At 41.7% G+C, this 27805-nt stretch overlaps 1 protein-coding gene across 1 annotated transcript in view; it reads right to left on the bottom strand.

Annotated features, from left to right (window-relative positions):
* LOC126298138 (uncharacterized) overlaps positions 1-27805 on the bottom strand; it is a 179177-nt gene that overhangs the window by 30568 nt on the left and 120804 nt on the right. The window contains exon 3 of the mRNA XM_049989454.1: positions 17371-17662. Within this exon, the coding sequence (XP_049845411.1) occupies positions 17371-17662 (292 nt within the window). The remainder of the gene's footprint in view (positions 1-17370; positions 17663-27805) is intronic.

Here is a 27805-nt window from a genome sequence, read left to right as displayed (position 1 = left end):
GATTAAAAGTGGAGTACTGGAATGTAGACTGGAAATACTAAGTTTGCGGCAGTTTTATGGATGCTCATAAATGTAATTTAAAAACACTTGTGGCTTGTTTCAACAATGCATTATTAGAAAACATATCATCGGGAAAATCCTATCATAAAGGAAACCCACGGCCACACAACACTATAAAGCGTAAAAACGAAGAAAATGATAGAAGGTAAAAAAGTGAAAACTATTCTGACGCTTCACGATAGACAAATATGGTCATTATTGGAACAAAAAGTGCAGAAAATAATGATTCTATCATGGGCGACCCCGCATTTGAGTCTTGACACCCAAGGGTGTGATCGACAGGAAGAAGAAGAAACCAGAAGAATGTACAATGCTACAAAAAAAGTACTTTTCGACGAGTTTGTTGCTCGCTTTCAGTATCATTAGTGTATACCTTTTGTACTGTCTTTTGCTCAGAGGTATTTCATATTAGTCGTTAAAAAAAGTGAAATGACGTACCTGTTGCCTTTTGAGACTCGGTTAGATGTTAAAGAATGGCTAGTTAATGCAGCAGGATAGGGGAAACCTACTGATACTGAGATAACTATTCACTATGAAACTCACCCATCTTCAGACATTCAGTAACTTCCCAATAACGAAATAGTTTATCATGTACGAAACACTGGACTGATAATGTTACACAAGTCGCAGAAAATGCTTCGTAGAAAGCCAGAAAGAGTGACCTGAAAGAGATACTCGATGGCGATTTAACTTTTTTATTTCATAGTCCGCTTTAAATAGTACTGGGCTCTAAAGAGATATATAAATGATTAATTCTAAATGTACCCCGTGAACTTCTACTGATTTGTTGTAGCAGTTGGTTGTAGTTAAACCGACGGCATTCCGAATGGTGCAGTGCGCGCTGAGTACATAGCAGGACGCTGGAAAGAGGAATGTATGTCCATTAACCGGAGCACTCACTGAGGATGCTGATAAACGATACCTCAGTCTTCTACCACAAATTGAATAGATGACACAGTAAGCAGTTAGAAAGTAGAATGTTTCCTCTTTTGAAGTACTTACGCTATCTGTCGCTTGGCGACGTATGTTGATTTCTTTTGTGGAGTGCCTCTTGTTGTAAAGAGTTAAGATGGTTGAATTTTTCTGAACGAAACGCAAGGACTGTTGATAAGCAAAGCCTTGCACTGATGGTAAGTTGTTTCATCAGTACGGCAGCAACTGCAGCACTGCATTTCGGGGATATCGTCGATAGGAGCAGCTTCGAAGAGGCCCCATCTCAACAGATGGGCTAAAGATTATGATCAATAAATCTGAAGAAATAGGCACTTGTTGCAGAAGTTGCTGTAGCTATGACCGACCGTGCATCATATTCCTCAGTTTCCGCAGCCAGTGCTGGACTCTTCCTCGTCAACAATTCAAAATGGTATGGATAAACTCCTTGACTTCCTTACACATCTAAACTCCATACACCCCAACATCAAATTCACTATGGAGACTGAAACGGAGGGTAAATTACCTTCCCTTGACGTCTTGGTCAGGAGAAGGGCTGACGGCACCCTAGGTCATGGGGTGTATCGAAAGACAACACACACTGATCTGTATTTGCACGCAGACAGCTGCCACCACCCTTCACAGAGGAATGGGGTACTTAAAACTCTAGTACATAGGGCGCGCACTATCTCTGACACAGAGAGTCTACCCCAGGAATTGGAACATCTGAGAACTGTATTTCGAAAAAAATTGGTACTCAGAGTGGCAGATCCAACGTGCTCTCCGCCCAACCACTGCATCACAACTTGTTGAGATGGATGAAGTCACGAGGGAGGAGGTAGGCACTGCATTTATTCCATACACAGGCGCACTCTCGGGGAAAATCGCCCGCATTCTGAAGAAACACCGGGTCGGAACTGTGTTTTGTCCTCCGAATAAAACTCGTGCACTGGTGGGGAGCGCCAAAGATGACCTCGGTTTGCGGAAGGCCGGCGTGTACCAGATTCCGTGTCAATGTGGCAAGTCGTATATTGGTCAGACGATGCTTACCGTCGAGGATCGATGCCGTGAACACCAGAGGCACACTCGACTGATGTATCCGAGCAAGTCGGTGGTCGCTGACCATTGTTTATCGGAAAATCACGCTATGGAGTATGACCGCACGAGAATTCTGGTACAGACGTCGAGATACTGGGACAGCGTTGTTAGAGAGGCCATCGAAATTCGCACCAATGACGACCTCATAAACCGTGACTGTGGCTATAATCTTAGCAAGGCTTGGGAACCAGCGATTGGGTTAATCAAGAGTAAATCGAGCAAACGCATAGTTGTGACGACCACGGCGGAAAGAGCCATCACACCGACGTCATCTCAGACGCCGTCGCAATCTGTTCCACCGCGCTACCGTGGCGCGGACGGCGGAGGGTATTTAAATCGGCCGCCGCCGCGACCGAACCCAGTTCCCCCTGAGCAGCCATAACGTACGGATCTCCGTGCCGGCGCATTCACAGGAGCTCAGTCCGTCAGTTAACCTGATGATGGCGACATGTTTGATGGCCGAAATATTGTGCCCTTTGGACACTATAGATCGGCAGTACACCCGTGGATATTTTGATTAACAATTCAAAAGATTTTGTGACACATTTCGCAATGGTATTCCTACAAAATTCTAAATGTGCACTAAATGAATCCCAAAGACCGCCAACACCGTTACTTTGCCTTTCATCTTTCTTTTTTTTTTTGGCCCTTTTGGAAAAGAATGACATGTGGTCAGGGAATATTCTTTGGACGGAATTCACGTTTTATTCCGTACGATGCCGTGAATGCTCAGAACTCTCGCACACTGCGTTCTACTCCGCCACATTCTGTGCAGGAATATCCGCTTCACTGAGCTTATGTCAGAGTGTGGCGAGGTTCCTCAAGATCCTTCATTCACGGTCCGTTTTTCTTCAAGCAAATGACACCTCCTGCTCCCGTTAGATATACTGTGGTATCGGCACGTTATAAGGACCTCCCTATGCAACTAGTGATTTCAGCTTTGCGAGGCTGCAACTGTGTCCACACCACTATTTCCATGTGGTTTCTGATTCTGAGGATATCTCGAAGATCGTTTCTGTAAGGGATTCGTCCGGTCTCTGCCCGATCTGAAAGATAGCATACAATGATATACCACTTTGATTACACAGGGTATGCAACGAGTAACTGTCAACTGTGCCGTGTTACGGATGGGGCACGTTGCTGACTAGGGAGACCACGCTGAACGCATTTGGTAACTTGTGACCAACTCCTAATAAACGTTCCAGAACCACCGTTACCACTTGTATGATTACCTTCCCATCCCTCTTCCTGCACCCACGCCACAGTAGGGCCGCGTCCTACGTAAATGATAAAAGACAGAAGCGACCAACAGCGCGCGACAGTTTCAGGGGACAAAACACAACCGCAGGTATAGTTACGGTGCACGCACAACAGAGAACGACAGCCATGTGTCTTCTTGGAAAAGCAGAGGAGCAGACGCGATGGCAGCTATAAAATACTTATCAATCGTTCTTAAGAAAACTATTTGGTGAAAAAATTTTATTCTTTTACGTCTTATAGCTTGATATCTTTCAACAATAAAGTTCTGAATTTATTTTCGTTATTCGTCATAGTTATTGTGCTGCACGAAATAGAGTGTATGGCTGCAAGAAATTTTTATTAATTTGCAGAGGTAAAATCAAATAGCGTAGACTTCCCGTATAGTTCATTTAAGGCCATACGTTATTGCATACGAAATGTAATCAATATATGTAAATTGTATTTAAAGTTGAGACCATAATGATATGTCTTTTCATTCTTGAAATATTGCTTGTTATATCCGGGGACGAGTAGCTCGCGGCACTTCCGAACCTTTCCTAGACTTCGGGAATCAAGTGGTCATAAAAACAGTCTATCTCATAAACGGTTGAAGATAGGACTAGTTTATCGTATGATTAACACTCGATACGTTTTTGTAAATGCGTGAGTACAGCGTAAACAAGACCACCTACAAATTACACCATGTGGATTTGTTCGAATTTTCATAGGCAAATAAAGGGAGAGAAGCAGGTAAACGGAATATCAAAGTTACCAGCGTGAGGTCTAGTTTTGTATGAAAATATGTAACTGCTTTAAATTAATCAGGATAATTAACTAAAAGTTAATTAATGAGGTGTGGAAAAATTGAAATATTTCACTAAAAGCTGCTGGCAATTTATGTAAATGAAGTGTCATAAATTCCATCTCTTCAAGGCCTAGTTATTTTCCACATAAAAAGATACATTGGTGCGTTATACAAATGTCAAAAGGGCTTCTTTCGAAGCATGTACGTTAGGAAGGCCAATGAGGAGTCAGTAAGATCATGCTTTCTGAATAAAACTTGAAAATAAAAAATGAAATAAATCAAATATTTTATGAAACGATTTGTGTAAAATAAATAAGTAGGTCAGAGAAACGCTCTACGTGCCTTTGAATGATGGTTGAAATCATGAATAGAAAATGAGGTGCACCAAACGTTTAACTAATATTTTTTATTTCATACTTCAAATGGTTCAAATGATTCTGAGTGTTAGGCGAGTTAACAGCTGAGGTCATCTGTCCCCTAGAACGTAGACCTACTTAAACCTAACTAAGGACATCCCACACATACATGCCCGAGGCAGGATTCCCACCTGCGACCGTAGCGGCCACGCGGTTCCAGACTGAAGCACCTAGAACCGCTCGGCCGGCTATTTCATACTTTTAGAAAAATTATTACACAAAACGTTTGGCTTTCTTTTCAAAAGTTCAGTATGCTTTAATTTTATAGACTATTTAGATTAATTGAAAGGCGTGGGCTTAACACTGACTGCTGATGAATTACGTGCACAACATCAAATATCTGTAAAATTTCATGATTCATTGTAATTTACTAGGAATATACTGTGTGTGATACACTGGGATAGGTGTGTATAAATTTAAGATAAAGTTCCTTGGCAAGACCCTAATATTATACTTAGCGATGCAGTGGAAACAGTATACGCAAGACTTAGTATACAGAATTATAACTGAGTCAGTTAAAATACAAGGTAACGCCAGATCTGAACCTAGGACTTCACGAAGCAGGCAATGACGACCTGTAACGCTACTGCTACACCACAGCTGGCCACTGTTTGAAGGTTTCATTCTGTGAACTTACATATGGATTTAGGGTAGTTCGTCATGTAGTCAATCTTCCGTATTTATCGCCTGTTAAAAGCTCTCAATCATGAAAAAACATTAGTATATAATTTATTGATGATGATCCTCTGCACAGTCATGTGTATTCGAAGAATCTGTATGGTGACCTTCCTAGTTGATGACGTCTATGAAATTGTCAATGGAGATTCCTTTCTTTGTAAACTGCATAAACAGCACTCCTTTTCTCTTTATTTTCGTAAGTAAACGTAATTTTGTAGCCTTACTACCCAGCTGCAGTATTCTACAGTTTAGGGGCGCCGTTTTATAGAAACAGCTGGTTGGCTCTAAGTAGCCGTCTTGCAGTGCGACGTGGTCGCTCGCACACAGGACACCCGAGTTTTCCGCCCGATGTTGCTGCTTGTCGCTGGAGTGTCGCGTATACAGAAGTCGCTCGCTGTCGGTCGCTTCTGACGCTCATGCAGGACACGGCCTAAGACAGTGCTATATATTCGGCTGTTGGCAAAATGTGGAACTATTATTTTTTAATGCAGTCTGTGAGCATACTGATTAATGGATATACCTACGACGTTTCAGCCTCATGCAATGTACACAGCCCACATCGCAGCACTCGGGCCATTGTCGTTTGTATTATAACCACCCAGACGAAAAAATGTTAATTGTTTTCCCTTAAATAGTGCAAATAAAAAGTCAAAAATAATACTGGAGAACACGTACTGGGAAAGGCAACACGTTAATCATTCTGAAAAGCCACACATATCATCGTAGAACATCTTATAAAATAGTTTTTGTTTGTGTCTAGGTATCAGGTATTACACCAGAAAATAATTGATGGCTGTGGGAAAATTATATCTAATACAGCTCTTGAAACAGCTAAGTATGTGATACTGGCGTTACAGTCAAACTGAAATTTAATCTCCACTTTTCAAGTAACTGCATTAAAGTAAACATATCAACTAGAAAATTTGGCAAATTTATCTAAATTCCCAGCAGAGAAACATTCTGTCTGTTTTGACTCGAAGAATACTACACAAGCATTTGAGCAACATGCAGTTGAATGATGTTAGAAGAAGGGGAAACGTATTCATGAGCCATATTGAGTTCTGGGAATGTCCGAATGGTTTCATTGTTCACCTTCAGATGAAACACTGAAATCGCCGGTGGATAGTATGAAGGTTCAAATGCACTGACAGGAAAAAGCAAATAGCAACACTAAGAAAGAGTTGTGCGACATAAATGGAAGTTGGTTGGCATGTTTCAACAACTGAAAGCCTTTGTCTAATCATATTTCACACCCCTCGCAAAAGGGCGGGGCCAGTTGTCATACTACGAGGGCGCAAATCAGGTTTGCTTTAAATACACTCTGTAATGGTCGTGAGCGCTAATTATGTTTGAGACTGGACGTGGTCAGTTGATGTAACTCAACCATACCTTTACGGTGATTAAGATGACAATACCAACAACCTACTGAGTCTGAACGAGGTCTTGTAATAGGAATACGATGAGATGGATGTTCCCTTTGCTTTATTTCAGAAAGACTTGGCAGGAATGCAGCCACTGTACATGTTATCTAGAAATGGTGGTCACGATCATGCACGGTCACAAGACGACCGGGCTCCGGACAGACAGGCGGTACAACCGAGAGGGAGGACCATCGTGCTCGGCATGTGGTTGGGTCGCTTCGTACTGCATCTGCAGCAGCACTTTGAGGAGCAGTTGACACCACAGTGACCCAACGAACTGTTACAAATAGTTTACTTCAAGGATAGTTCCCACCCACACCACCTGTAGCGTGCATTCCTATGACTCCAAACCACCGCCATTTGTGACTTCAGTGGTGTTAAGAGAGAGCTCATAGGAGGGCTGAATGGATATCTGTTGTTTCGTGATGAAAGCTTCTTTGCCTCGGTGCCACTGACGGCCGTTGACCTATACCTGGCGTTGTGGTAGGGGGTGTGATTTCATATGGCAGCAGGCTCACTCTCTTTGTTATCATACGCACTCTGACTGTAGATTTGTACGTCGGTCAGGTGATTCAATCTGTTTAGTTGACATTAATGAAGAGCATTACAGTAGGTGCTTTCCAAGACGGTAACGTTCGCCCAGACGTCGCTGTTATAATCCATCATGCTCTACAGAGTGTCGACATGCTGTCATGGCCTGCTCGGTAACCAGATTTGTCTATAATCAAGCGCATGTGGGACATAATCCGCCGACAACTCCTGAGTCATGCACAACTGCCATCAACAGCCTCTGTATTGCTCGACCAAGTGAAAAGGCGTAGAATTCCATCCCACAAACTGATATCCAGCACCTATAAAAAACAATGAATTCAACATTCTAGCGGCTACATCGCTTATTAATGTGCCAGCATTTCACTTACTCAGTGACGTATCTCGCACTTACATTACCTGTGATAATGGAATGCTAATCACATATTTTATGTAGACAAATGTATCCCCGATATTTCATTATTCTTTAGTAAATATTTTTGGTGTTGTGTGGCAAAACCATTTCCTTACTGTCTTGTCATTCACTACTCAGATATCTAAAAATGTGAAGTATAGCTGCAGCTATGATCATTTGATAATTTGCAATTGAAGTCCACAGCTGCATCTGAATGTAGGAAAGGTTGGAAAATGAATAATATTTTTTATAATTGATGCTATTTCGAAGCAGCACGTTTTGACGACATCAGTTTTTAACGTAAGCGAAGGAAATGAACATATACAATAAGACCAACATATAGGGGAATCACCCGGCCTATTTGAAACCTTCCACTCAATTACTATTAAAGGATAACAGTAATTCTAAAACCATATTTCTATGATTTACACTCCCCGAAAATCACTTAAACATTTTGAAAAAAATTTCTCGTAAACATGTGAAAAGTTTACACCTGTAGTACTATGAAATTATGAATGTTAATGAAGAGGCAGAAACTTGTTTCTGATAAAACTCCAGGTGTTCACTATATATTCGACTAGGTTAAATCGAAAAAACATGTGTACATTAATTACTAATGTTTACATTAAACTTGATCTAGAGTGTTACAACTTCCATGCGATTGAGTACTACTTATTTCCAAAAGTATTATTACCCTCCATGTCTAATATGTAATATATTTAGCAAAACCTGCAGTCCTTTTCAGGAGCTAGCAATTGATTTATTGTAATGTCTGTTAATTTTTGAAACAATCGATTTTTTGCGACAATTATAATAGCTTTCGGCCTACAATCACTTTCTCCAGATTCTACAGTAGAAAAAATGAAAGCATCGATTAAGACACGAAACAAATACGAATGTTTACACCAGGGGTACCTGTGAGCGTAGCAAAATTCTTTAATCATCTTATGGTTCATACCTCTGAGCGGCATTTTGTGAACCAATTGCAATGTGACATCCGTTAGGTTATTACATAAGTTAGCAAAACTTGTGTTATGCGTGTTGACATTTTGATTGCTTTGGGTTTATTTATCCATTGTTATCTTTTAGTTGAAGTTCATTGCTGCTGTTTGAGTTTATGTATTGTCATTTGGGGATAGTGTGTAGAGCTGTGGAAGCTAGAAAACGGAGTAACAAGTGGAGATATCGAAACGCTTCCGACATATTCTTTGGATTCATTGAATTCAGTAGAGAGGTGACAGCTGTGGAGGCAGCCAGAAACATTTACGCTGTGTACAGGGATAACGCCATTAGACGATCGTTTTGACACTGTCAGAAAGATCTTTGGGATTTGATAAAGAACGTTTAATCACATGAATCCACAACGATCCACGTCAGTTGGCCTCGAGAACAGGCAAATATGATGGTGATCACTGCACCACCGTGCGACATTTGCATGTCATAGGGAAAGTTCAACAATCGGGTATCTGGGTATTATATGCTCTAAACCCAAATCACAAAAATCTGCAGGTGACCATATGTGTATCTCTGTTTGTTCGTCATCAGTTGGCTCGTGAACAACATGAAAAAAGAAAAGAAAGGAATAGTCGATCCCAAACATAGCAGCAGCCCGTCGTACAAAGACACGTGTGCATCCACAAAAGAAATGCTTTGCATTTGGTGGAACAGTGACGGTGTGGTGTACTACGATTCGCTTACCTCGAACTGTAACCGTCACTGCTGATATTTTCAGTCAACAACTGACAACCCTTTCAGACGAAATCCAAGAACAATTACCAGTTAGGCTGCGTAAGTAATACTACTCCCTGATAACACCCGCCGGCACTCTTCTAGACTGACAAAGAACATTATACAAGAGTTGGGTTAGGAAGTTACTCCACATCCACCGTGTTTACCCTGTCTTGCTCCCTAAGATTTTCACCTTTTTTTGCTCTCTGTCGAACAGCTTTCAAGGAACTTCCTTTACGGGTAAAAGTTCTCTCCATAGACATCTCGATGACTTCTTCGCCTCAAAACCACGTGACTTCTACTGTCACGGAAACAGTAAGTTACCCCAGTGTCGGTGGACAGTTGTAAATAGTGAAGTAGAATGTATTAATGATGACCAGAGTGTTTCTGGATGGAAAAACGATACGAACTTATGCACCAACCCAATACATTAAGTAGTAATATGTAAGTGTATCCACCAATTTTTTTTTTTCGCTTGCACTTGACAGCAACAGCAGTAACTTAGATGCTCCATCTGAATTTGAAGATCATTTCGGTCCATCCATAAGGTGACATGAATAGAATATTTGAGTTGTCCTCCAATTAATATAAGGTGGAGGACTTAACATGACACTAGGAGGGCCGACTCTTGGAAGCTAGATATGGAAGGCGGTGAGTTTCAAAGGACGAAAAGGCTCGCTAGTAACGCAGCCTCAAGTTATATGTGTGTGGCATTCTTACGGGAACGCAGAATACGTCTCCAATGTTACAGAAAAATTATCACATAGGTAGGAAGTTCCATGAGTTTAAAAGCATGTGGAACGGCAATGTCACAGGATAATCCCCGCACCGGTATGCTATACTACAGATCAAAATACTCATAGAACTTATTATTCCTTCTAGTCAAGAACTATCTTTCTAATACTAATCTAAAAAAGGCAACAGAAGACAATACCTAATGAGTCTGATTCGTCTGACGCAGTTAGTATTCATTTGCAAATGCGAGTAAATCAAATATGACTCATGAGAACGGAAACGTATGTTCAGTTGTGTGAGAGGGGTGGCGGAGGGGGAGGGGGCGAAATGCCTGATAAATTGCTGGAGCGCCCAAAAGAGTAAATTGCAATAGGGCTTCCTGAGAGGTAGGTCACACAGATTAGCGCTCTGCAAAAATGTTTATCTGCGATTTAACATAGACGTTCGTAGTACCATCGCGTTTCGGACACCAACCCCAGTGTCAGAACAACATCTGAATAACGACAGGTTATTCCGCAAATGTTACATGAGGTATTGTGCACAAGTGAGAAGTGACATTCAATGTTGGAGGTATCAACATTCCTTAGTCAATTGTATTGATAACAACCCAGAAAGCAGCACTCGATGGAGAAACTTTCAGGGTAAATTGTATTATGAACTTGTTTCTGAATACTTACCGTCTAATCAGTAGGAACACACCGTCTAGTATTCCTTCAAGGATTTGCGAAATTTTCCAAATTAAGGTGAAGGCTAGGTCCGCTTAACATCCTAACAAACAGAAAAGGGGTAGTGTAACAAGAAGAAGAACGGACCTACCAAGTACAGCTGCTACTAATGTAGAAAATATTTTTGTTTCTGACCGTCTCCTTATGTGACACCTTACAACAGCGTTTCTTGTTGTAACCGCGATCGGACCAGTCGCAGGGTGTCCGGGAAAGCGCGGCGGAACCAAACGGCGTGCGGCCTGCGAACAAATAAACGAACGAGAAGAACGAACACGAAACAACGACGGAGGAACGACAGAGGCCTTACGACGACAACACGCAAGAAGCAACGGAGTGACAGAGAGAACCAAACGAATCCAATACGTTCACCAGCAAAGAAAACAAAGAACGCTAAACTCGCTGTCTGTTGTAGAGGCGATATGTCAAGACGCACCCAACGATTAGACTCGCTGGGTAAGTCTTTTTTTTCCTTTATTGTATTTCGCTTCCCCCCGAAGGGGACGAGCTGGCCGCAGCTAATTACGCTGCTCTGTAGCCTACAGACTTTTTAAAACGTAAGAAAGAAGATAAGAAACAATAAAAGCAGGCGATAAGACGCTGACTGTAATTGTAAAACGGCGGAAAATTGTGGAAGGTTAAAACATAAAGCAAAAGGGTGGCAAAGCTAATAAAATACACAGGAAGCAGACAGGGAACACAGCAGACAGAAAATTAAAAAACATGGTGACAGTCTGGTTTCTGTTCGTGAAGAAATATAAAAATCACACACAGCGACAGTATGATGTCCATTCGCAACACTTCTGAGAAGACACACTACACTGAACATTCACTGTAAACACTGTACTAAAATGTCGGCACAAAGATAACACACCATAGCCGAGGGCAGATGGGGGGAGGGGGACCTGGGCAGATGGAGGGGATAACAAGGAGGGAGGAGAGGAAAAACGAAAGGGGGAAGCAAAGGAGGGGGAGGACTCATAAGGGGGGGAAGGATGAGGAGCAGAGCAGACATGAGAGGGAATGGGAAAAGGCACAGGATGGAAATGCAAAAGGACTCGGGGGGAGAGAACGGGGGCAGAGAGAGGGTAGGTGGGGAAAAAAAGAGAATGGAAGGGGGAGAGAGAGAGCCCAGTAAAAGGATGGAGGAAAGGAGGGGGGTGAGTATTAGAGTTGATAGGAGGGATAAATGGAGTGAGAGATGGCATCATCAGGAAAGTGGAAAGGGGGGAGAGAGAGCCCAGGAAAATATGGAGTACAGGAGGGGGGGGGGGGGTGAGGATTAGAGTTACTAGGAGGGATAATCGGAAGGAGAGAGGGCATCATCCGGGAGGGGGAGTTGATGGAAGCCTCCTTGGGAAAGGAGATGAACGGTGTGGAGATGAAGGGTAGGAGGGACACAACAGTGAACACGTGGAAGTGGGCGGGGCTGTGAGAGGAGAGGAACAACCAGGGGGTGAGGGGGATCAGGGCGGCGGGAGGCTTGCTGAACGAGAGGCAGGCGCTTAAATACAGTAACGGAGGAGCCGCTATTGGCCGCTGGGACAACGTGTTCCACTGTAGCGCCCTGACACTAAATATGGGCCAGGGGCGCTCACCGCCACGGATTATGGCGCGATGGTGCAGCGACTTCTAGGGGTTTTCGACGTCCATGACATCTGTCGCGGATTCAGATTCCGCAGCGCGACGTACCAGATTTCTAGCCATATGCTTGACACTTACTATGAGAGAGAAGTTGGAGAGACCTAGCGATCTATTGTGTTTATGACGTTAGTACAAAATCAGCAGCATCATGTCAAGTTGAAACCTCGAATGCTGTTGCCCAGCTAATGTCTGTTTCTGTCTAGGAGTTCGTTTTCATTTCATTGCCCAGTGAGATTCATATCAATAACACCCGTTGTTTGTATGTAGTACGAATAACGAACTATGAAAACTGACAACATGACAGCCTTTAGGTGCTGGGAATAGTTTGTTTGCCCAATGTGCAGTATTTCTGAAATTCATTAGCTGTCTTAGTTCATCAGTTACCTAAAGTGCAGGTTTCCTTCTTACTTTTTCGGTATTTAGCTCAGCATGACTGTGTTATACCTGAGTATGTTTGTTAGTAAATCTATGAAGTTTTCCATTTAGGTCTTAGAAGGGAGTGTACATCTTCGCACAAACGACTTCTAGCGCCACACTTGCTAGTTCCGATGTATTTATGCATTTGAAGTCTCCTAATGTGTTTAGTTGTGGTTTCTTTCACGGATTTTATAACGAGTACGTAATGAAAACTCTCAGGGGCAGACACAACACATGCAGCTATCTGAGGGGAATGTGAAGATCGTCGCTGACTTGCAGTGTGGAAGAAATTTAGTACATTTAGACGAACCCCACTGCAACTTGTCGTCTAGTATAGATGGATACTTCTTTGACACTACAGTAGCAAAGCAAACCGACAGCATGCTTCATACTGTTATCGTACACAAATTAAGCTTGGTATGAAACAGCATGAAAGGTTCTAGTACGACTCTCATATGTGATGAGCAATCACTTAATACCTTGGACCTGTACATTCACTTCACATTTGGCTGATGGAAATTACGTGGAATACATTGTTCTGGTGACTAGCTCTTCACTGTCTTGATGAACTGTATTGTTGACGAATAAACACAATTTGTGGATGGAAAATACACAGAAATATTTCTATACCCTCTTTCCACCCATTCAGGTACTCCAGCATCATACCGTACTGTTGCCTTTTTGATACCATATACATTTATATGACCCTCGTACAACTGCTCTTTTGACATTAAATAGTTTCATCAATATGATATTTTAGTTCAGAGAAGAACGTATTTTTGAAACGTCTACAGTGGACAAGATATAGGCATAACAACAATGTATCAGAAGAGAGCTCTGAAATGCAGTACCAAAAAAGAAAAAAGGTACCTCATAGGAGCTTCACAAGAAATGGACATTCGAAAATCGGAACTTTTCACTTTACATTTTGCTTTCCAGATGGACTACAAGTCTCATTTCCTGTGCTTTCATAAAATGATAAGCAATTTAGGATAGTCCACTTCTTGCAAGAACACATTATTTTTAAATTTCTTTCATCCCCAATCATGTTTAACCAGAGCTGTATCATTTTCAAAAAGGTCGTTTTTCTTTATTTTTTCTTCTTTTACATATTGCATGTCCAGTGGCTGCAGACAGAAATCAGAAATCAGGAAATGATTTTCACAGTTGACATTTCCTGAGTATAACTTGTTTGTTATTCATCTGATAAATGTATTGTTGTTATTATTTTGGTGTGCAGAGATGTTATCTAATAATTATTGTCAGGTCCTCAATGTTGCTTAATTGCTATTGTCGAAATGCAGACCTACTGTGAGAAGTGCATTAAGTCCCAAAAAGAAAGTTACATCCAGACGTAGCCGATGGATATGAGGAAACGTTACTTTAAAAAACAAAAATTTATAACCATGATTTTAGAAGGGAAATAATGATACAGCTCAGGACAGCTCGTATGGATCCCTCATGACATGCTGTATTAATGTAGACTTGTTTCTGCTTTCTGTTGGGAGCCAGAAAACATACATAAAGTTAAACGTAAAGAAGACAAAATATATAAGAGAGTATTTACTGAAGATGACACAAATTTGGTGAACCCTATCTTGTGATTAAACAATGACAACAAAACTGTGTTCTTGGAAGGAGGGGGACCCCCTTTAATTCATTATTGTTCACGTTTATCACTAATGTGCTAGATAAAGTCAGTTTCTAGATTCCTAAACAGCAATTTTAACTGCTGTGTTCTTGGAAGGAGGGGGACCCTCTTTAATTCATTATTGTCCACGTTTTTCACTAATGTGTAGATAAAGTCAGTTTCTAGGTCCCTAAACAGCAATTTGAAGAACTTCAACACGATATTGCATAAATTCCCCCCATATTCCTTTCTGAATGAGTGAACGCCCAGAGAGTAATTCCAGATTTGGAGAGAACCTAAAAAACACATCTACCAGTAATGCTGTCAGTGTGAGCAGCATTCAGCATATGATTGCTCGCTAAGTACTTTCCAAGTGAGCTCTCTGTCATTATTAACAGAATTTTTTAACTATGGCCTCATGGTTTATTATATCACCATATTACAACAAAATATAAATTTAATGATTTTGGCTGGCTGCTGTGGCTGGGCGGTTCTAGGCGCTTCAGGCTGGAACCGCGCAACCACTACGGCCGCAGGTTCCAATCCTGCCTCGGTCATGGATGTGTGTGATGTCCTTACGTTAGTTGGGTTTAAGTAGTTCTAAATTATCGGGGACTGATAACATACGATATTAAGACCGATAGTGCTTAGAGCCATTTGAACTAATTTTTTTGTGAAATCCAATAGTGCTCAGAGCCAGCTGAATCTTTTTGTAAATAATTCTTTGTGTATGGATCTGTATGCACTGAGCTTTGGACCATCACATTAACAATTTTCTTATTACAGTAAAGCTGCTCTTATACCCTACGCTAAATCACATAAATTAAATTAAACATACAGAAATATTTACGATATCTACTATTGGAATTATTTCTCAGTTATCATTCCAGTTACATTTCAGATTATTTATGTGAATTCTAAGAAAACTTCTCCTCCAATCTTATCGCACTGAAACTACATAGGACCTCATTGCTTAGCTATATGTGTCAAAAGTGAAATATGAAAGAAGTTACAACAGATCTTCAATTTTCTTGCAGGTAAAGGACTGGAAATTCTGTAAGAAATAGGAAATTACACAGTAGGAAAACAGTTCCTGGCGTTGTGTGAATACTGACATGAAATTGTTATATTCGTAACAGCAAATGTAAAGTAATATAATAATCCCATATGAGAATTATTGTATAGGTAAATTAATATGTCTTCAAAATAATAAAATGAATGGAATTTAGATTATTTAGACTGCATTAGATAAAGCAACTGCAGCAAGTGACTGCGTTCTAGAACAGATCATTAATTATTATGTAAGAGCAGTACTTAGACATGTGTTTATGTGGTGACAATTATGCACTATAATCATTCAGCAAATGTGCATTCAGTGAATGTAGATGGTTATGATGGCATCAATAACTTCCACATCAACCAGGAATTAATTAGATAACCTAAATGCTGTATATTATTTACTTGTTTACACTGATATGTTCATTATGTGGTGACAACCCTCTCCCTCTCTGTCTCTCTCTCTCTCTCTCTCTCTCTCTCTCTCTCTCTCTCTCTCTCACTCACTCGTTCACTCACTCACTCACTCTTTCCCTCAATGATCTCACTTTCCATTCCCCCTAACTGTTTACCATGAATGGTATGTGACATTGCTGTGTATAGTAATTTGAAGGTTTGTGCATTATCCATTCTATGCATAATTAGAGAAAATTGTTATATTCCTTCATGCAGGAAAATTCATAAAAAATATTCACTACATGCTTAGTGTCTGCCTATTGGAACACACAAGGAACGGCAATATTTTTCCTAAGAACTATAATCACACCACAACAGTACTATGAAGGTAGGATGAGACATTCAAGTCTACAGAAGTTATTCAAAAGCATCACAAAGATGCTATTTATTTTTATTAAGAACCATTACAAATTTATAATTGTAAATATACAATCATTGTAAACATTAAACATCGAAGCAAAAGTGGTAGCATTAGCTAGTGCTCTTGTAAAATATCTTTTCATTCTTTATAACAAACTTTTCAAAAGTCTCATCTTCCACTGAAGCTGTTAATCGAATATACTGAATTAGTATATTCTCACAGATAATGTCATAAACTTTGCATCTGCAACTCTACAAATCTTCCAGACATTGAATTCAAAAGCAAAATCAATAAGTTTTACAGCACAGTGTGTTAACCAATCTTAGTTTATCTATTTGCACATTTTATCATAAATTGGGCAAAGATAGTGTAAGATGGCGAAGGTGGTAACATTGACGAGGGAACATCTTTGGTAGCTCTTGTGAAACCACCAGGTAATCACATCTACCCGATAATTCACTTCACATTTACCTAAATTTGCTGGTAGAATATACATTACCGAAGCACAATTGTCTTCTGTGGTACAAATCTCAAAATAATTGAATGTAATTATGTCCACTATGACTCCATTGTTGTGATAATAGTATTTTCCATTTTTATATATTCGTGTGTGTGTGTGTGTGTGTGTGTGTGTGTGTGTGTGTGTGTGTGTGTGTGTGTGCATATGCAGCAACGAATCACTCAGAGAGTTAGATTTGCAAAGAGGGATAAAAGATTAGAAAGAAACAAGAATTGACTATGTCTGGGAAGAGGGTTGGTTAGTTCTGAGTATATGATGGACAAGTGTGTGGAGCCTTCTAAATAACAAATGTATCGTTGTATTTGACAGTAACGAAATCTGCACTTCTGTACCTCACTGTGTGTATAATCCCAGAGATGAATGTAATTTGGTGTCTCAAAATACTCCACATGGAAGTAGTAATTATTGCAGCTATGATTAGTATTATCATGAATATGACTAATTTGAGAACAGCAGTAGCTGTAGGCAAAGGTTTGTTTTCCATCCAGAAAACTGATGTGTTATTCCCTACTGTTGTATTGGTCTCTGATTGTGGTGTATGTGTGTCCAGTTTAGCATGCTCTGTTGTCACACTGAACTCATCATACCACTGTTCGAGATATTCCATTTCAGCTTCAGCTGTTTCTGTGCTGTACTGTTGGATACGCTCCTTGTTTTCCATTCCAGATCGCAGTCTGTTTATGAACTCAACATCAGTATTCTCCTGGTCATATTGCTCAGAGAAGTCATCCATATCACTAGATAATGCAGTATTATCTACTGTCACTAACACACTGGATACTTGGCTGAAGCCAGGACCTTTCCTGAAAGTAGGAAATTCAAAATTATTAGTAATGTTGAGAAAAATGCGAAATGTAAAAAAATAGCTACTGAAAGATATTAAATAAATAAAAGTGGTTACTAATGCTAATTTCAGAATTAACCAAAAAGATTTACTATTTAGAAAACAGAATTGCTTATCCATTAGTTATGGAAGTTGCTGTATACAATGGATTGTAACTGTAAACTAATGCAGTACTAGCAGAAAACATTTATAGGCCCATTCAATCGTTCCATACATTCTACATTAGAATCGTATCACAGATTTAGCTCCAGTTATACGTCAGCATCATAACTGTCACACTTAGTTCCTTGGTGCAGTCTATGAAATATGTTCTCAGGATTAAAAGTGTTTGTCACAATCAGTGTCCCAAACTAAGACAAATTCTGGTAATGAATTTCACAGCTACAGCTTCACCCATGTCAACTTGTGTATTAAGGTGGCACAAACTGAAGTGTATGCCCATACTTAGCTTTCCAGCATTATTGTGATATGTGCTTGCATGCAGCACTCAGTTTTGTTATTTCAACTGTGACTGTCAGACACAGTTCGTTGTGCAGTTCATTGTAATAATAGGCAAATAAACCTGATACTAGACAGAAGTGAAAATGGTGATGTTTAATATTCCCCACACATTACAAAAACAAATAGTAATGATGACTTAATGTGTCTGTTAATTTTATTTGTATGACTCATGGAAGTTAGCTAACTTCCATATCTGATGTTTCTAAACTATAAAAATGTAACATTAAACACTGATTAATGTGTAAAAGGAGGTTGTAACTTGGTAGCTTTATATCCTATTAGCTAAATGGAAATTCGTTAATAAAGTAAAATAACAGAAATGTACATGGTAATATACCACTAAAATTTACAGAGAATTCCTTGCCCTTGCACAGGACTCCATCTAATATATTATTATCAAAAGTGAACACTTAAAAATGAATTTACTTAATCTTAAACTCCATATATTAATGTTGTAAACCTGTGAAGGCTAGTAGAACAATAGTAAAGAGTAAGGACATAGTAGTACTTACTCATACTGACGGTCAGGCAGCTCATATCCAGGAACAATAGGTGTGAAATTCCCAGAATTTGTGGTAGGTTGTTTTAGTACAGCGCTAACAACTGAAACAGAAATTTGTCTGTAAGTACCCATACGAAATGAAAATCAGGTAATGTTCTTGTACCTATAAACAGAAGTTGTAAATGAGAACATTTCTTGAGCTCTAATACAATAGGGGAACATATTTGTATAAGGTGTCGACGTGTTCATCACGCGCATAGGTTAAATACGTCAGTTGTGCGTTATATTTTGTGCTGCGTTATTCTCAGCCCTCTATCATTGATACTTTCAAAAAAGTTTCAAAATCATTTCGATAGCAGCTCTTCTTCACGAGGACTGGAATACATTAATTACATATTAAAATAATTTTTAGAGACTTAAATGTGCAGCAGCAGGCTGAGAAATCGACTGTAATCATTTTATAGACCAATTACAGTAACCAATAACTTAGAGTGTCAAATAAAAATTGATGTAGCGGAAAGAAGTTATTCTTTGAGTAATGGTACTTACCAAAAACACATAGCAAGAAAGTGAGGAATTCCATATCTGTAGTCAGATGCCAAATCACAAGAACATTCGTGCACTAAGCAATAGATCACGTCTTCGCTACACAACGAACAGCTCGGGAATAACGCGAGTTTGTGTTGTCACTGGCAAGTGAGGCGTTCTGCTACTGGCGAGCGAGCCTACGGTTAAGAGCTAGTAGAAGTCGCCCTTCCAGCAGAGACGCCAGCTCCATCTCTCGAGTAATCTTGGTATCAAACACGTGATTTCTTATTTCGCTCTCTTTCATACTGGCCTCCCAATTTTTTTTCCAGCAGGTGATATGAATCTGAAAAGAAATAAATGTTTTTGAGACGGAAGTAACCTTTAGTTTGGGAACAGGAAAAAACTTAATAGACTTTGGTGGAAAACTTTAAACACAGTGTGTTAAATAAGTTCTATTTATGATAAAAGAAGGTTACCTCGTACTTATCGTAATTCTTAACGACGATTTTGTTTAACGCCAACGGCATTGCTGATGTGGTAACTGCGGTTCTCGTCACATCACCGAATTTAAGGGCTGTCGGGCTTGTCTTGCACTTGCATGGGTGAGCATCGGGATCCAGAGAGCGTTGTTGACAAGCATGGTGTACGCAGACCTTGTGAAGCAACTTGAAGTGCTACTTGACTGATAATTAGTGGCCCAGACACGAAAACTAACAACGGTTAGGAGGGCGTTGTGCTGTCAACATACCCCTCCATATACTCATCAAATAACGCCTATCGGCGGAACATGACATGGCGGTCATCCGGTACCAGTTGGCATTCCGAGGTCTGTTCGGATAGTATCTGTCACTCAGCGAGTTTTTTGAACAAGTGATGTGGCTGTAGTAGCTAGTGACCACCTTTCCTATGTCTCAGGTAGACCTTCACAAATTGATTTCGTAAGACGGATTAGCTGCAGTGTTGATACCAATGAAATATTGTTTAGGCGTTTCTGGAATATGTTGTTCAGTGTTACGTAGAACTTTAAATCTGATGGGAAAATTAGATACGTTGGAGAATATTTAAAATAGTCATGCCGCATTAATGCTTTCGTATTCATTATTTTGGATGGCGCGTTTCCAGCAGAAATTTGACCAAAGTTCTTTAATCCTCGTCAAGAGTCTAATTCCTCATTTAAAACAGGTAAAAGATTAGGTGCTGACTTCAATCATATGGGCAAATATTCTGCAGATTATATAACTGAAAGCGAAAGAGATGAAAATTTTGAAAATCATAGATTATATAACTGAACGAAAAGCAGATACATGATTATGTGTTCCTCATAGAAATTAGTTATTGTGAGTTGAACCATGAGGCCACCACTACATGACAAAATCAGAAAGGTAATGGATGCGTAGGCCTCTAGCCACGAATCGAGAAAGGCGGTGTACATACCGAATGGGTGTCTCATATTTTTGCAACGTAGTAAAACAATTTATCAGTAACTGGGAGAAATGATGAATGTTATGTGAGCCAACTTGTGGCAATGATAGACTGCTACTCACTACAGAATACAGGGAGCCAAAGCAGCTACATGTCCTGTCCCTGACAAGGTAAGAGAGTTCTAATAACATTTAATCAATACTTCTGATGACAGATTCGTCTTTAGATTACGAGTCGATTTATATTTGTCACTAGGTGATCGGCCTGGTAGCTTATAAGTCGAGTTCATTAAGTGCCGAATATATCATAACAAATGAAATTCACCCGCAGTTACGGACCTCCGTAAGCATTCCTAACAACAGCACTCCTGGCTCATGGAGATATCATAATTTTCTGATGCCTCGTTTAATTAATGTAGAGTTGGTACAATATGGCGTATTACTTGATGAGTAATGTAGACGTTAGTTTGAATTTCGGTTCTGCTTCGCTGGCAGCGGAGGGCACACTTATCGCCCCCTGGTTCGGCGGAAGATCAGCTATTCCAGTTGTCCCAAATGTGATGGCGTCGACACTGACTTCACGGGCCGGGGCGAATGCGCGAGAGGCGCACCTGTCAGATTGGTTACGGAGCTCCTCTTCCTGTCGGCAGAGGCAGACACTGAAACTGGGCCTTTGTACATAAAGTGACAGGAGACGCTCTAGACACCCAAGTCGAAGCCAGTTCTTAGACGGTGCAAATTCGTCACCATTGTGCTGAGTAATATGTGGATACTGGTTACTTCGGTAGCGACAACTGATCGCGCGGCACAATACAGCATGGGCAATAATCCGTTACCGCGTGCTAATCGGTAGTAATTCTGACGTGACGTGATAACGTGTTCACCAAACGGTTGGTGCTGGAATTATATCATGCTTCCCTAAAAGCAATCTCAAACGCCGCTGCCTGTTCTGTTCTCGTCAATTCTTATGAATTTCAGATGCTCAGCTATCTCTCGCTCTCTTCATGCAGACGTTGTACGATTCAATATTATGTTCGTAATTTGTACCACTTGATTATTATTGTGTCTTGACCTGCAGCAATACGACGTTTGTCAGTTTCGTAGGTTTGTTGGCGAACAGTAACCATTATTCACATGTAACAATCTGCCTCTAGTTTAACACATCGTCTTCACACAATATGTGCAACACCATATCCTATCTATCTGTTTTTTTCTGTAGACTCCTCCTGTAGTTCTTTCTTTATCAGTGAATCAGCTAGACGTGATAGAGCCTGATGGCGGCCGCGGTCGGGACAGCAGAAAAATTATAGGTGGGATTTAATACTCCAGTTCTTAGGGGAACATGGTGGAGGGACAAACAAATTACTTACTCATTCTTCATTTAGCTTCGTAAATCCCCTCCACCAGCCACAAACCGAATGAAAGTTTTCGTGCTTAGGAATATGGACTACCACAGCAGATCACTAGTACTAAAATTTTGATATCTAATGATCCTCTGGACGATAACACAGAGCACCCGATATTTTCTCACACGAGCGTAGATGTGAACCGATGGGTACAGTGGAATTGTGGAAACTTGCAATTAGGATAAATATGGCTCTTATGGAGTAATGATTTAAAGTATACTGCTACTAGCTTCTATTCTTTTCAGATGTCTCATAGAGACTTACCCTTAAAATTTAGTTTCTCGTGAGCCTCAATTTTCTCCTTGTATGACCAATACCATTCATACTCACTGAGCTGCATATTTCGTCCACAACGAAATGTTGCCTCGACGTGCAAAATATTTAAAACCACAGAGTTAGTCAAATTTTTAATCAAATTCACGAAGCGTTTTGTGAATTTCAGCGAACATCTTCAGGCGGATACAGTGGATTTTCATATTTGTGTTTCAGCAGAATGTAGTTAGCGCTCAGTTTTCTTTTTCATTAAGGATTTCAGTAAGTAACAGACGGCAAACAGATGTCACTTGAACGCTTGGATAACACTTTTAGGAATCAGCACTAGTGAGGCCAGCTCATAACATCTTTATAATAATACCACAAAGGTATCTTCAGTCTGTAGACGTGCAACCAATATAGCGCCTGATCATTACTACGACAATTGCGGCAGTCACTGATAAGTGGCCTTCATTCCGAAGACAGGCTGATGAAGCTCACCATGCCTGTCTATCTTGCGCAAACGTCTTCATCTCGGCACAACTAACACAACTTCCTACCATTTGAACTGGCTTATTATATGAATGCCTACAGTTTTTACCTCCGAAAGTTCCTTCCATTATCAAATTGACGATTCCTTGAAACCTGGGTGTGTCCTTTCAGTTTAGCCCAAACCGCAAGTTTCTTTTTTACCCAATACGATTCAGTACTTCCTTATTACTTATTCCGCCTACATATCTGACATTCAACGTCACTATATAGCGCTTCGTTTCAAAGGCTGCCATTCCATTCTTCGTTGTGCTGTTTATTGTAGCAGTTTCCTTTCCGAAATAGGTTACACTCATTACAAATACCTTTAGCAAGAATTCCCAAATCTCCCATTTATGTTTCATGTTAACAAGTTTCTCTTGTTGATAAATTCTTTTCTTGCAAAAAGTAAAGCACATTGCAAAACCCGTCGACTACTTTTAGTGTTTAGTTCCTCAATATAATTCTGTCGGCACCACTCGATAGAAATCCAGTACATTCCACTACCCTTGTTTCACTTTTGATGATACTCATCTTAATACATCACTTCAAAACACTATCCATTCTATTTAACTGTTCCTCGTGCCGGCCGCGGTGGTCTCGCGGTTCTAGGCGCGCAGTCTGGAACCGAGCGACTGCTACGGTCGCAGGTTCGAATCCTGCCTCGGGCATGGATGTGTGTGATGTCCTTAGGTTAGTTAGGTTTAAGTAGTTCTAAGTTCTAGGGGACTGATGACCACAGCAGTTGAGTCCCATAGTGCTCAGAGCCATTTGAACCATTTTTTTAACTGTTCCTCCATGGCTTTTGCTGTCTGTGAAAGAATTACAATGTTGTCTTCAAACAACTAAATTTCTGTTTTAGCTATCTGTACATTACTTCCTGGGCCAAATTTCTGCTTAATTCCTTTTACTGCTTGTTGAATGCACGTACTGAATAACATGGGGGAGAGGCATTTGTGTTGTATCTCTCCGCCTCCACCTTTTCCATGCTTTCAAACCTCTCACTCTTTGTGACAAGAGTTTCGTTTCTATACAAATTGTACGTAGTTTCCGCTCCTTTCAATATACCTTGAGAATTTCGAGTGTATTATAGCGAACATTGTTCTTTGCTTTCTCCAAATCTAAACAGCTTATAAATTCTGCCTCTGATGTCTTTAGTCGATCTGCAAATAGGGAAGCATTACCAACTTGACTTGTTGTATGTATAAAAAAGCACACTTGCAAGTTATCGCTCATAGGATGGATCCAGCGAGTTATTTGTGCCACTATTCTCGTAGCGAGCAGAAAGGAATATCAGAAAGTACGGCTTTTAAACTTTCACGCTCATCAATTTCGACAGACTGCAGCCGTCAATTGTCCGAGGGCCAAGAACAGTACAGCGGAGTGACAACGAGAGCCCTCTCCTTCGCGGAACGTTGAAGAAGAGGGAAGAGTAGGGAGGACGTGAGCACATGTACCCAACGTGTTTTGAAATCTTGCTCGAGAACTGTTGTGTTGACAGAAGAGCCAACACCGTGTTACTAGAGGAGGCCGAAATGCACGCGTTTTATCTCACGCAGGCTGGGGTGAGGAGGGAAGAACTATACTGACGTAAGGTCTGGAACATGACAAGGAATTAGAATTCAGAAGGCGGACGTAATTAGTTTGATACTTTTCATTAATCCATTAATGATGTACGTCGCTCTTGACGGTACATGACTTACAATATTGTCTGTTCAGAATTCATTCTAATTACAGAATATGGCGCCTTGCTAGGTCGTAGCAAATTACGTAGCTGAAGACTATGCTAAACTGTCGTCTCTGCAAATGAGAGCGTATGTAATAAGTGAACCATCGCTAGCAAGTCGGCTGTAAACTGGGTCCAGTGCTAGGGAATGTAGACTACTTCTGCCATGTTTCGGCGCTCGGTCTGCAATCACTGATAGTGGCGACATGCGGGTCCGCCTTATACTAACGGACCGCGGCCGATTTAAAGGCTAGCACCTAGCAAGTGTAATGTCTGGCGGTGACACCACATTCCTCCCCCGAAAATCGGCGGACGGTTGGCGTATGCGACGAGGTGGGGAGCCTAACAACAGCCGAGGCTGTGCCACCCGCACGTTGCCATTCGGACCGCGGGGAGCTAGGGAACGCCTGAAAACCTACTCCAGGGTGCACGCCAACATGCGTTGTATGCGCCCGTAGAGAGACAGGACGGGCCGAATTGTCGACCTCCATCGGGCCGGGGCACATGACGGGCGAAGACGACATATGGTCCAGAGCGGACAAGAGTTCCATGTCGGAGGACAACTGACCACGGGGAGCGATCGGCGGCGCGTGACGCAGGGGGGCGCCCGGCGGCTGCAGCGACGCGTCCACTGCGGGCTTCGCCGGCGGGAGAACAGGCGGCGGCGGCGGCTGCGCGTCCCCATGGGGCAAAATGGAAGGTAGCGTCGGTAACAACTGGGGCCGAGGCGAGCCAGTAGATAGGTCCCCGGGGTGGTGACCGGACGGCACCAGCGCTGAAAGCAGACAGGGAGCGGCAGATCCCGTGCGACGACAGAAGCGCAGCTGATGCTAGCGCACCTCATCAGAGGCCCCCAAAACCAGATACATAGCGCATCCGACGCAGCGAAAAATGCGCCCTTCGAGCCAACGCCGTGAACCTCGATAGCGGCGGTAGTAGACAACGTCGCCTGGAGCAAAAGCAGGTGTCTGCCGCTGCACAGGAATCTGATGCGGCGGATGTAGCAAAAACGTCAAGGTTCGATGATGGCGACTGTGGAGCAACTCATCTGGCGAGCGACCATCTCGGGGCTGAGAGTAATAAAGCGTCCTCCCGAGAATGCGACTCATTCAACTTCAACATCTGTGAGTTGAAAGTCCTGACCAATCGTTCCGCGGCACCGTTTGACTGTGGCGAAAACGGCGTGGACGTAAGACGTTGAATACCAGTGACCTTGCAGAATGACTGAAATTCTGAGGAGATGAATTGTGGGCCATTGTCGGAAACTGTAGTCTGTGGAAGACCTTCAATGCAAAAGATAGCAGATAACGCTTGGCTGGTGGCAGATGAGGTCGTGGAAGACATCGGGACAACAAAAGGAATATTACTGAATGAATCCATCACTAACAACCGTCGAGCATTCCAGAATGGACCAGCAAAATCGATTTGTAAGCGTTGCCACGGGAAAGCGGCGTTTGACCATGCAAAGAATTTCCGCGGTGGTGCTGATTGTTGTTCCGCACAAACCATGCAAGAAGAGAGCATATTTGTAATCAAGGCATCGATTTCGAACCAAGTACAGTGCTGATGAGCAAGTTGTTTCGTTCTCACTATACCCCAATGTCCTTGGTGGAAAAGCTTTAACCACCGAGGACTGTAACGAACGTGGGACCACGACCCTGGACTGATCATTATCAGAACGCAACAGCAAAACACCACGTCGAACAAAAGGTCTCTCCTCGTGAGCAAAAAATCGGCGAACCAATGGGTCCCCCCCATCCGTGACTTTGACAAGGACCATTGTGTAGCAACAAAACGCAGAGCGGTAGCAAGGACAGGGTCGGCAGTTGTGACTGTAGCTACACTACGAAAATCAATCGGAAACGATTCGACCACGTCATCGGTTTCTGAATCAATGAATATGTAAGCAAGTTCAGAGTAATCGAATGCCCTATCCTCAGCAACAGGAAAACGGGACAACGCATCGGCGTTTCCGTGCTTAGCAGTGCACCAATATAAGATATCGTAGCGGTACTGCGAGAGGAAAATAGACCAGCGAATGAATTTCTGTGCTGTACGTGGAGGTACAGGCTTGTTAGGATGAAAAAGCGATGTCAAAAGTTTGAGGTCTGTGATTATGGTAAAGGGACGACAATACAAGAAATCATGAAACTTCCTAACACCAAATACGAGAGCCAATGCTTCTTTCTCGATCTGTGAATAGTTTGTCTTCGCAGACGAGAGTAATTTGGACGCAAAGGCAATAGGGCGATCGTGCGATCCAACTTTGTGCGCAAGCACAGCACCGACCCCGAAATCCGATGCAGCCACCATCAACAAAAGGGGCTTCCGGGGATGGAATGGCGCAAGGCAAGTATTGGAAAGCAACGCCGATTTCAACCGGCGAAAGGCGCGTTCGCATTCCGTCGTCCAGACGAATGGAACACCTTTACGGCGTAAGCGATGAATTGGAGCTGAAATGGAAGAGGCATGCGGCACATATCTGTGATAATAGTTGATTTTTCCCAGCACACCCTGTAGCTGCTTCAAATTCTGCGGTGAACGCAAGTTTTGTATGACACGGAGATGTGTGGGACTGGGATGTATGCCTTGGGCATTGAGTACAAGTCCCAAGTATGGCAAGGCACAAGGAAAAAACACACATTTGTCCTTCCGTAAGCGAAGACCATGTTGTCGCAAGACCTGAAATAATGATCTGAGATTGGCTGAACGTTCTTCTTCCGTCTTTCCGGGGATCACAATATCGTCCAGATAGTTTTCTGCAGTAGGGACCTTCGCACAAACAGTTTGGAGATATTGCTGAAATTATGCAGGGGCCGATGCACACCCGAGTGGCAGTCGTTTGAATTGATATAAACCAAGACGCGTGTTAACCACCAAAACGCGCTGGGCTTCCTCGTCCACCGGTATTTGCAAGTACACATCTGCTAGGTCCAATTTCGAAAAATATTTACCCGGGCACAGTTTGTCAAAAAGATCTTCCGGGAGGGGTAAAGGAAAAGTTGCAATCACTAGTTGTGGATTCACTGTTGCCTTGAAGTCCACACAAAGTCTAAATTTTCCTGAAGGTTTTGGCAAAATTACTAAGGGTGATGCCCAGAGAGAAGCCTGCACACGTCAATTACACCTTGTGATTCCAAATCGTGCGATGTTTTTACGACCTCATCACGCAATGCGTGGGGAACGTTGCGCGCCTTGAAAATTTTCGGTTGCGCGTTTACTTTCAGTTCCAAATGTG

Source organism: Schistocerca gregaria, chromosome X (assembly GCF_023897955.1).
Source record: "Schistocerca gregaria isolate iqSchGreg1 chromosome X, iqSchGreg1.2, whole genome shotgun sequence".
NCBI classification, from domain to species: Eukaryota; Metazoa; Arthropoda; class Insecta; order Orthoptera; family Acrididae; genus Schistocerca; species Schistocerca gregaria.
This window is presented reverse-complemented; position numbering and strand designations above follow the sequence as displayed.